Source organism: Otolemur garnettii, unplaced genomic scaffold (genome assembly GCF_000181295.1).
Source record: "Otolemur garnettii isolate 467f Iridium unplaced genomic scaffold, OtoGar3 scaffold00025, whole genome shotgun sequence".
Classification (NCBI taxonomy): domain Eukaryota; kingdom Metazoa; phylum Chordata; class Mammalia; order Primates; family Galagidae; genus Otolemur; species Otolemur garnettii.
This window is the reverse complement of record NW_003852420.1, coordinates 10,846,238-10,858,087: the sequence shown is the minus strand read 5'-3', so window position 1 is coordinate 10,858,087 and position 11,850 is coordinate 10,846,238. Positions and strand designations below refer to the sequence as shown.

Sequence of the window (11,850 nt, the reverse complement as noted above, 5' to 3'; positions counted from 1 at the left end):
AAGGAGCGAATCCAAAACTTCCAGGGCACCACCCCAGAAAGAGCCATGCTCTGGCCACACTGGCTGGTCAGCATCATTTGCACACTGGCAAGATCTTTGTTCCTGAGACCTTGTCCTTCAACTTGAGGAAATAGTGAAGAAACGGGTGGGCAGCTCGGCACGCAGAGAGAAACACACAGACTCCCCTGTTTGCTAGAGGTGGCCAGGGGATGGAACGAAGGCAGAATCCACTCTTCACAGGTGTCCACACAGACCATCACAGACATCTTCATTATGTAAAACAATCAAAGTTTCCAGTGTAAGAACTTGTGGGCTTATTGCATCTGCCCCACGGATGGGTTATCTTTTTCTTTCCATCAGGCTTTCCCTAAGGGTAACGGGGCTGTTATTCTGTTAATTTCCAAGGGTCTCACATTCACTGATCCTTCTAGGTATATGGGGAGAATTTATACTAATACATAAACACCCCAAGTGGTAAGCGTGAAGATCCCCCTGCCCCTTCTAAACATATGTGCCTGCTCCCTGGCACTTGGGGTTTTCTTTGACTTAAAACCCTCAGCTCAGCGTCTCCTCTGGTTTTCCTGCCTCGCGCAGCAAGGGAAAACCAGAACACAGGAGTGCTGGTTTCTTGGAAGTTAATTACATGTGAAAATATCAGCTAGGCACATGGACATGTGTGTGCATGCACCTATGGACACACACACGTGGGGTCCTCCTTATAACAAAAGTCAAGTCCTTGCAAGGGAAAGAAAAGACAGCAGGGATCCAGGGATGGGGAGTTGTCTGCCGACTTCTTCGTCCTGCTCCAGGGAGCAAAACAGTGGCCTGTCTGGAGCTGGAGAGGTTTGTACTTAAACATTTCTGTGGAAAGAAAGTGCCCAGACTCCTGGGGGTCTGCTCATGTCAATCAAGGGTGGCTCCTAGGGTGTCTGGGTCCCTCATTCTTGCAGCTCAGATCGTTGCTGGGGTCTCTGCTATCTCTTCCAGCCTCTGCCGGATCATCAGCCGCAGGACAGTGTACCTGGGGACAAGAAACAGGCCCTGGTGGAGAGCAGGCAGCCACACGGCCCTCCCCAGGCCCTGGTGGAGAGCAGGCAGCCACACAGTCCTCCTCAGGACTCTGCTGGCCACTCAGGTGACACTGAGGTGGTGCCAGCTAAAACCAGGTAGCTGCATGAGCTGAAGGTCCGACCCTTTACTTCCATTTCAGTCCCACGCCCTAGACACTTTATTGCTTGTGTTCATTTCCATGATAGGATAGGAGGGAATAAAGAGGCCAAGTCCAAATTAGACTAGTTTTAGGTAAGGGGTGGTGACGCTGGCCTGGGGGCTATACTATCTCTTGAGATTACCCCAGACTCTGCCCAAGTCTCTGTAAATAGCCCCTTCATTAAATGCCTCTCAAAGACTCTCACTGGAAAGGGAGATGTACCTGCTGGGAGCCTGATCAGGGAAGCGAGGGAAGCGAGGATAAAATCACTTCCCCCATTTCTGAATCTAGACCCCCAAGAAATTTCATACCAGCATCCTTTTTACCATAAAAGGGGGGAGGGGACCAAAGACATTTTGATGTTCCACATTGAAATGAGAAGCTATGGCTGGGCACAGTGCCTCACGCCTGTAATCCCAGCACTCTGGGAGGCCAAGGCAGGTGGATTGCCTGAACTCAGGAGTTTGAGACCAGCTTGAGCAAGAGAGAGACCCCATCTCTAAAAATAGCCAGGTGTTGTGGTGGGTGCCTGTAGTCCCAGCTACTCGGGAGACCGAAGCAGAAGAGTCACTTGAGCCCAAGAATTCAAGGTTTCTGTGCGCTATGAAGCCATGACACTCTACTCGGGGCAAGAAAGTGAGACTCTGTCTCAAAAAAGAAAAGAAAAGAATGAGAAGCTCCCACGTGAAGCAGAGAGACAAGCACACTTAAGTTTCACTTCCCCATCTGAGATCCAGATTAGTCAATGGGCAGCCCCCTGAAGAAAGTCCGTGAGACCCGGGCCGCACAGCAGCTCGGCACAGCCCCGCGAGGCTCCTGAATGAAGGCCCCTCCCGTGGAGGCCACAGGGAAACCCCCTCGGCACCCGGGGGGTGGGGGGGTCGGGGGTCCACTCTTACTTGCGCATCAGCTTCTTTACTTCTCGGTCTTCTTCCTCTTGGAGCTTCTGAATGAAGCTTTTAAGGACAGGCATCTCAAACTTTATATACTGGGCCACCTGGGGAGAAAAAAGTAAGTTCTAGAGTGCGCACCCCTCCCTGCCTCATCCCAATTCCTTTCAGTGTCACTCTCACTCAAGGCACAAAGCCTAGGGAGATCTATCTTCCCTCCAACCCAGGATTTCCTTAACAGTCAGGGCCAATCCTCACTCTTCTTTAAGCTGGTATGGAGTCTTCGATGAAGATCACTCCATTTACACGACACCACCCTATAACTTCTCATTTTTCATCTCTTCTGTCCATTCAATGATGAGGTGGTGCCAAACACAGGAAAGCACTTTCTCTTGATTCACTGATGCAGAGAAAGAACTGACTCTGTATTTAATAAACCTCTTTATTCTCCACTGAGAGCATTTAAGAAACCCTGGGTCAGAGTGACAATTGGAATGTCAAGGCTCAAATAGGCATCCAAATGTGAACTTGCTTCAGAGAGTCTGTGGGTATCACCCAGGTGAGTTAAAGTTTAAAACTGGCTTATCCTCTCCACCAGAAGCCCCATGTTCCTCTATCAACCCTCCTCCAAAGTAGAAGTATATTTCTCCATCCTGTGCAGGTTGAGCTTGGCTATGTAACTTGCTTTGGCCAATGGAATGTGTGTGGACATGACATACACCAAATCTGAGTGGAGGTCTCAAATGCACTCCGTGATATGGCCTGACTTCTTGCACTCTACCATCCCCGGTGGGGAGCATATTACACAGAAGTATGCCCTGGAGCCTGAGCCTCTGAATGAGACACACCTTGCAGATCCAAACTCAACCCACAGTCTAGAGTAGAGGCCCCAAGACCAGCCCACAGAATCAGGAACAAAAAGGTAAATATTTGCTGTTTGTAAGTTACTAAGATTTGAAGATGTTTGTTACTGCAGCAAAAGCTGACTAATACACTGCCAACTTCTTAGCAACCTAAGAGAGTGTCTGCAAACACTTTTCAGCACTCTTATAGTACCCTAGAAAAGCCCAAGAAATTTATTCCTCTTTTTTGAGACAGAGCCTCAAGGTGTCCCCCTGGGTAGAGTGCTGTGGCATCACAGCTCACAGCAACCTCCAACTCCTGGGCTCAAGCGAGTCTTCTGCCTCCACCTCCCAAGTAGCTGGGACCACAGGCGCCCACCACAATGCCTGGCTATTTTTTGGTTGCAGCCGCCATTGTTGTTTGGCAGGCCGGGGCTGGATTCGAACCTGCCAGCTCAGGTGTATGTGGCTGGCGCCTTAGCCACTTGAGCCACAGGCGCTGAGCCAAAATTTATTCCATCTACGGAAGTCATTTTTTGCCTATGAATTCCTCCAACAACTCTCACAGGGCACACCCACAACCTGCCTTCAAGAACACCTGGTATTGAACAATGGCAGTGAAAGAGGACATGGTCCTTGGTCAAAAATTATGCTATATGCCAGTTTCAGGTAACACTACTAATCTCCCTCGTCCAGAGGGTACACCACCCAAGCTAAAGAAGACTCACATCATAGGTGACTTCCTCCACCTGGTCCTTCTCCATGAGGAACACTTTGGAGACCTGCTCACATGGTCCCTGGAGGATTCGGGCAATCAGAGGGTAATCGGTGGTCTTCAGCTTTTGTTTCTCTGGAATCACACACAACCAGAAGCAGCCCTGAGTTTGGCTAGAGGCCTTTTATACCTTCAATAGTGGTCAACTCAGGGGCCCAAAAGGACAGGCACCTTAAGAGACAGATTGTAAATGAACTACTCAACCGGTGTTGTTAAACAGAACCTCCTCCCACTTCCCTCCCCCAACAATACTACCGTGCTTCAAACCCTTCAGAGGAATTGGGCATATCTGTCTCTTGAAAAAATCTAGTTCCTTTTTTAATAGGCGGTTAGGTTTTAGAGTTTGTTTATTGACCATATATGGCATTCTTCAGTGGATTCATCCAGCAAGCCCACCAGCCTTGGAGACAAAGAACATTTGGAAGTTTTCAAAACCCAAACAACAAGCCAGCAGAGACAGTTTTTTTAACTTGCTATTTTGAGTTAATTAGAGGTCTTAAAGTACACTGTGGTCTTCAGACTTACCACCACTGGTGTGGACCACGTACAAAGCAAACTCCTCCGCTGAGTTCTCAATCTGAATCAGGAACAAAAGACACTTGTCGAGAGCAGGTAGTTAAACATCCTAACTTTGAGCCTTTCCTGCTTCTATGTATATCATGCAAAGCTAAATAGATTTTTGGTCTTTTGGTGGGAAAGCTATATATATACAGCTCTCAGAAGGGATAAGGAGATGGGACAGGCAGATACCTTATTAATGATACAGTCACATGTCACTTAACGACAGGGGAGATGTTCTGAGAAATTCATCACTAGGAGATTTCATTGTGCTAACATCCTAGGCTGTGCTTACATAAACCCAGACGGTCTAACACAATGTTTTTTATCTCACGGCACACTTGAACCTGTTGTTAAACTTTCCCAACACACTTAAATTACGTTGATCAAAAAAAAAGAGTAAAGAAAAGAATATCCTTATTGTGCTTTGAACTTCTTTCAAAAATAATTTAGTTAACAATCTTTAAAAATGTTCACAGCAGCGCGGCGCCTGTGGCTCGAAGGAGTGGGGTGCCGGCCCCATATGCTGATGGTGATGGGTTCAAACCCAGCCCGGGCCAAAAACAGCCAAAAAAAAAAATTTTTTTTTCACAGGACACCAGTTGAAAATTACTGGTCTAGCCTATACCTCTGAGGCTGCAAATCTGTTTTCAGGTTACTCTGCTGAATTCTATAGGCAAGCCTAACACAATGGCAAGTATTTGTATGTTTAAACATATTAAACACAGAAAAGGCACATTAAAATCACACTAGGATAGTCTTATGGGACACCAGCATATATTCAGCTCAGCATTGACCAGAACATTGTTATACCGTGCATGACTGTGACAGATAATAATGGCTAAAATGTACGGTGATTTGCCAGACCTAGTTCCACACATTTTGTGTTTTAACCCATCCAACACTCATGACATCGTCAGAACACAGTCCTGTTGCCCTGATTTGACAGATGAGGAAGCAGAAGCAGAGGCAGGTTAAGTAACTTGTCTGAGTCATTGACTAGCAGGGGATAGGTGGGAGCTGAAACCTTGAAAACGCACCCTTAGGCTGCTAGGCTACACTGGCTCCTAGTAAAAATAAAAATACTTGCTCTCCAAAAGAGTTACAAGGAGGTTATGGAAAACATAGAGTAACAGGACTTTAAAAGCACACATGCACCGTAATTTACACATCTATTTAAGTATTGTTTTTCAAAGTAGGTTCCCCAACTGTGTCCTAGAAATCAATCTGTGCACTGAGCCCCAAACCAGTCAGCAGGAACTGGGGCCCTTCTGTAGCTATCCACAAAGAATCCCAGGGCTGGGTGGTACCTGCAGCTCAGTGGGTAGGGCTCTGGCCCCATATATCAAAGGTGGCAGGTTTGAACCTGACCCCAGCCAAACTGCAACAACAATAACAACAACAACAAAAAAAAACCCAGCCCAGCTTTGTGGCAGATGCCTGTAGTCCCAGCTACTCAGGAGGCTGAGGCAAGAGAATCGCCTCAGCTCAAGAGCTGGAGTTTGCTGTGAGCTGTAATGCCACAGCACTCTACCAAGGGCAATAAAGTGAGACTCTGTCTCAAAAAAAAAAAAAGAAGAAGAAGAAGAAGAAGAAGAAGAAAAACTGAGGGCTGATGTCTCTCAGACCTCAGCAGACATCAGAATTCCCCGCTGGCCTGTTAAGCAGGTGCCCTGGCCCCGCCACTTTCTGATGCAGCGAGTCAGCAGTGGGGCCTGAGAGTCTGACTTTCTAACAAGCTCCCACGTGATGCTGGGACAGTGGACCTTGCTTTGAGCAGTGAGGGTCCAAAGAACCCAAACCCTCTGCCAGGTGCCCCCCAAACCATACACTCTCCACAGCTGCTCCTCTTCCCTTGCATGGATCCCCAAGGCACACATGTGACCCCATCTGTGACCAACCAGCAAAGGAAACTCACCTTGAATTTGTTGAGCAGCAGCTTGAGGACCTGCGGGGTGGTCATGGTGCTGTTGATGCGGACGTTGGTGACGGAGCCATAGGCTGGCGTGAACACCGATGTCTGTCAATACAGGGGTCCAGCTCAGGGAGACAGGACAAAGTACTAACGCCCAGATGCAGTACAGGGCACAGTGACATTGGTGCTCAATATGTAATCCCTGGAAGCCTCCTGGCAACCTGGCAAAGCAGTTCTCGGGGTCTGCCTGATTCAGTTCTTTTCTCCGAGTCCCCAGATGGCGGGGCCAGGAGGGGGAACCAGACTGGGGAAGTGAGGTCCCCTCCAAACAAAACATTCACAAAGACCCTTCACTGGACTTCTACACAAGGTGGCCTCTGACCGTTCTCCCACCCACACTTGCCTCTGGGGCTAGGATGTAAACCAAGCAGCATGAGGGAAGGAGGTGTCCGTGGCTTGAGGCAGGTGGGTGGTGCCCCGACGCCTGGCGTGGTGCCTCCCCTTCGCTCAGGGGAAGGACAGACCAGCAGGCCCAATGCGGGAAGAAGGGAATATGTCGGTTTGCCTGGCAGGGACTGATGATGTGGGTTTATGGGATCTTCAGGGTTACAGCAGGGGCTGCATTATACAGCTCCCTGAATACACCCAAAACCCTAGAGGAAACCCCCAGGAGGGTCTCAGAGCCTTTGACCTGGACTCCCCCCTCCTTCAGGAAGCCAACAGAGCTTGCAGCCCACCTGCCACCCAAAGCTCAATAGCAGACACTTGGCTCCCCAGGTCTGAGACCACATGGCTGTAACCCTGAGGCACCAGGTCCCTGGAAGGGGCCTTGCCTTCCTCCCACACTCCTGTCCTCTACCTTATGGTTGTAGAAATGGCCGTTGATGGAGAAGCGGTGCCGTCTGATTTTCCGCTGATCGCTAGGTGTCCTCACATTGCCACGGCGACGCACCCCAACATCACTGCGTGTGCGCATCAGCTGTGGGGTGTCTTCCGGCAGGGGCTTCAGACCTCTGGCATCTGAGAGGGAAGAGGGAATGATCTATCTGTCTGGACAGGGGACAACTTGCACATGGTTCCCTCTTCAGGTGAATTCTCCAGCATCTATTGCCTCAAAAAGTATATATATACACATTTTATAAAAATAGTGTTTTCTGGGCGGCGCCTGTGGCTCAAAAGGGTAGGGCACTGGCCCCATATGCTGGAGGTGGTGGGTTTAAACCCAGCCCCAGCCAAAAAAAAAAAAAAAAAACTTTCTGCTGAAGGAAAAAAAAACATAATATACAATTTATTGAGACGTGATACAGTGAAAAGGTTCAGAGCACAGACTTCAGACCCAGCCTCCCTGGGATCAAATCTCAGCTCCACTATTGCCATATATCACTAATCACTCTGTGCCTCAGTTTCTTCATCTATAAAATGGGGATAATAACACCCACTTCATGGGATTGTTGAGAGGGTCTAGGCGAGTTAATGTAGTCTGCCACAGGATAGGCATGACATAAGGGCTTGCAAGATATTGCAAACAAATTCTGACACATACTAGGATGAACCTTGAGGACATCATGCCAACTGAAACCAGCCACCAAAAGACAAATACTAAATGATTCCACATATATGTGGTACTGAGTGGTCAGAATCATAAGAGACAAAGTGGTGATTGCCAGGGACTAGAGGGGCGGGGAGGAAATAGGGAGTTATTATTAAATGGATATAGATTTCTGTTTTAGAAGATGAAAAGATTTGGAAGATGGATGGAGGTGGTGGTTGCACAATAGTCCGGATGTATTAATATCAATGACTGTACACTTAAAAATGGTTAAGACGATGAATTTTGTGTTATGTGTATTTTACCACACTAAAAAATTGGAAATAAAATGCTTGATAAATATAAATAAATGTAATATGACATATTCCTATCCTTGCATGTCTATTAATATTCAATACCGACATCAGCCAAATTGTGAAGCATGTGTCAGTTAATCTGTTTTTATTAAAATATTTTAATCTATGTCGTGTTAAAAAAAGATATTGCAAACTGATAATATCTATCAAAATTACAAATGTATACATTCTCAAACCCAGAAATTCCCCTTGAAAAGAATCCTGCAGACGTATGGATAACTAGGTACAGTGACACAGGGGTAAGGCCACCCCCTGCAAGATTGCTTGTCATAGCAAAGACTGAAAGTGCCTTAAATATCTATCAGCAGGGTGTGATTACATAAATGATCACTTGTCCATAGAATGGAATATAACACAGAGCCGTAAAGAATGTGGAAGTTCTTTACAGATCTGTGTGGAACAATCCCTGATAAACTGACAAATAAAGGCAGCCACGTGCAAGATGCTACAACTTGTATAAAAAGGAGAAAAAAAGAAAACCTTCGCCCATGAAAGCATGCTGGGGTGTATTTGCTTATATGTGTATGGAATCCCTGGGGAAGGATGTTCTTGGGTGGCTTCCAAGTGGACAGATGAGGTGGGTAAATTTCAATCCTTTCCTTATAACACCTTTAGAATCTTGAACCATGTCAATTTTATATTTTCAAAAATAAATAACAGTTTTCGTAGCTGTCACAACGGTCTTCATGCAGTTGGCCCCCAACCCGAGGATCCTTCCACCAGGCTCATACCTGTGGGGCTCAGCGTCTGGTCGCTCTGGGGCGGTGTATCCACCTCTGAGATCTGAATGTTGGGTGCCGTGAGGGGCTTCAGGGTGGTGCTGCAGGGGACAGAAGACAAACAAAAAGGAGAAGGGTTTATTCCCTGCAGGACACATTCCCATTCCCACCCAACTCCACCCCTGCGAGGGAGGTGCTTTGCTTGTGCCCGGCGGGGTACCAGAACTCATGGGGAAAGGAAGGGTGGATGTGGACTGCCCTGAGCATCCTCCGCACGAGGCCGTGGCTGGGGAGGGGGGGTTCTGGAGAGAGATGTTCTTTCTCAGCATCTGCAGCAATGAAAGCACCCAATTCATCAAAGCCAGGATGAAGAACAGCAAAGAACAAAACCCATGTGTTGCACACACTGACTTTCCAAGCACGTATGGGCTATTTGGAAAACCTTAATAATGGCCATTTGTTTGGCCCGACAGGATTCCAGTTCAGAGCCATCTCTGCCGGAGGAATAACTCATAAATTGCTTCTGGCATCTAAAAGGGATGAAAAGTAATATTTGATGGCTACAGGGATTGTGGCAGCTTTGGAAGTGGTGTTAATGACAGTGTTCTCAGGGCTGAAAGGACAGAGTCCTTGGCCAACCTGGAGAAAGGGCCACATGTAGACAGTCCAAGCTGAGACCTGGGTTTGCCATGATAACTGGCAAATAACGTCTCTAGGTGAAAAAGAACAATGGGAGTAGCACAGAGAAAAACATCCAAAGTCAACAGAGAATTTGGCCGTAGAGTTGAATTAGAACCTTCCTATGGTGAGAAGAGCATGGCCGCCCTGGAAGCCAGTAGAGACAGGATTCGTGTTCCAGGGATAGTAGTTTTAAGAAAAGACAATTAAAACTGAAAAGTTAAAAGAACTTCCTACTATAACTCAGAGTCCCAGAATGGATCTGGACAGAGCCTCTCAGAAATGGTGAACATTTGACACCCCCACTCCCTGGTCCAAAGCCCTCTTTCTTGCTAAAGCAGAAACTGGCCTCAGTATCCTTCTTAACACAGTGGCCCAGGCATTCATTTTATTGTAGCTAGCATCTGGATGACATCATTTACCATTCTTAAAAGCTCTCACAATACATTTTGCTGGTTTTAAGGGTCAACCAAGACCAGCTGGATGCCAGAGGGAAGGGAAGGGTAAGGAGTAGGCAGGGTGAAGGAACCTTAGCAGCCCCAGGTCACATGCAATTTTAGAAGCCATTTCACTTAGGAAATGCAACATAATCATCTAGGGTTTGGGGTTGGGCTGTGGGAAGGGTTTGGCTTATTGGAAATCAAATACAGGGACAGTGCTGAAAGCAAAGCAGAGTGTGAAACCAGCAAAGTTAGAGGAAACCAAAGAACTTGACCAGCCATCCCGGTGTCCGATGGGATGGCCAACAACTTTCCTTCTTAAATTCCCCTGGAGTGAAACCAGATCAGCTCCAGGGTTTGGTACACTGTAGGTTCCTCTCAGTTGTACAGATAGATTTGGCTGTGGAGTTTAACAAAAGGTTCAGTGTGGCCAAGAGAGAGGGCTTGGTTCTCATTTAAACTAGAAAAAACATCACTGCGGTTTTGCCTGAGAGGCCAGCATGCCCCACCCAAGCTCTGGCCTGCGGCCACCAGCATCAGCAAGTTTCAGGATGAAACAAGGCTGGTCACCTGATCTGGAAAACTGAAGACCCAAAAAGACCAGAAAAGGGTGTGCCTCGCGCAGTGCACTCGGCTACCCATTTGGCCATGGAGGATGAAGAGGAGCAGGCCAGATTCCCAGACCTTTGGTGGGGACCCAGAGGAGGGGACTTCCCAGACTACAGGCCATCACCCGGGTGTGGCTGAGGGGAGCAGACCGCTGGCCGACCTCGCATGGCTGGCTCAGACAGGGTCTAACATTCCTTTTCCTCTTTCAGGTTCCCCAAGACTCACAGTGCCTTGGTCAGAAGGTTCAAGCCCTGAATTTCCCTGGAGAGGGAACATTCTATAAGGAGCAAGCTCAGTGGGGGGCGGAGGGGTGCTGGGTAGCTGGGGGTCCCATCAGAAATCCGCAGGCTGGTCCACTAGCAACACTGTATGGTACTCCAGAATTCTCTACCAGGGAAGGCATGTTGTCACCCTAGCCTTGGTGTGGGGCAACCCCTCTCTGCCCAGTATCTCCCCTCCACCCTGTGACCTCACTCGGTGATTGCGGTGACGGAACGGAGGCCCCGTCAAACCAACATTTTCCCTTCTCTCTTTGTCCAAAGAGGGTGAGCAGTGGCAGTGTTGGGACAGGAGCCAGGATGAAGGCTGGCGGGGAGAAGGCAGCTTTGACCTGCTGAGAGCCCCCGGGGACTTCTGTCATCTGCCAGCCCCATGGCTCCTCACTCACCCCTGGGCCCCTAGGTTACAGCCGGAGTGCCAGGAAGAAGAGGACGGAGGGGGACGGATGCGCTCGTTGTCATCCTGCATCTGCAGACGGATGGGCCGGCGCAGGCCCCAGGAGATGTTCAGCAGCCCCTCCACGATGAACTCGTCTTCCTCCTGCCCACAAAGCAAGCAGCAGGTGAGCCAGAAAAGCCCCACAGAAGCCAGGACCCTGCTGGGGAAGCCTCCTTCATGGGTCCTCGCTGGGTGCGTCCTGAATTCTCAGGATGGGGGCAGCTGCCCAAGTCCACGCCAGAGCTCTGAGACACTCCCTGTTGCAAACTACCCCAGACCCTGAAGCTGAACTCACAGGTCAGCACAAAAGTTGCCATGAAATTTAAATATTCATGTGTGAATTATAAAACCTTTTTTTGCTTTTATACTAATGACTTTTAAAAACAGCAGAATACATCTCTTAAAATAAGTGAGACCAGCTTTGCGAACAGAAGAACTGAATTCTTGAGTTAGCTTCTCTCCCTCCCTACTATGGGAAGTGATGTCTGGAGCTGTAATGTTTATTTAGCAATCTGACCCACTAGGTGAAGGAGATTTAAAGTAACATTTCCCCTAGTTCCCCTGCCAGATGCACTGTTGCCTTAAAAAGAGC

General features: G+C 48.2%; 1 protein-coding gene across 2 annotated transcripts in view; it reads right to left on the bottom strand.

The window, feature by feature from the left end:
* Positions 1–24: 24 nt before the first annotated feature.
* RASSF2 (Ras association domain family member 2) overlaps positions 25–11,850 on the bottom strand; it is a 27,386-nt gene continuing 15,560 nt past the window's right edge. For both annotated transcript variants that reach the window (XM_003788034.3, XM_023512233.1), the window contains exons 4-11: positions 11,209–11,360; positions 8,827–8,915; positions 7,050–7,210; positions 6,194–6,295; positions 4,243–4,294; positions 3,671–3,792; positions 2,110–2,207; positions 25–1,021 (exon numbers count right to left, since the gene is read on the bottom strand). In XM_003788034.3, coding sequence (XP_003788082.1) covers positions 952–1,021; positions 2,110–2,207; positions 3,671–3,792; positions 4,243–4,294; positions 6,194–6,295; positions 7,050–7,210; positions 8,827–8,915; positions 11,209–11,360 — 846 coding nt within the window. In that variant the 3' untranslated portion in view covers positions 25–951. The remainder of the gene's footprint in view (positions 1,022–2,109; positions 2,208–3,670; positions 3,793–4,242; positions 4,295–6,193; positions 6,296–7,049; positions 7,211–8,826; positions 8,916–11,208; positions 11,361–11,850) is intronic.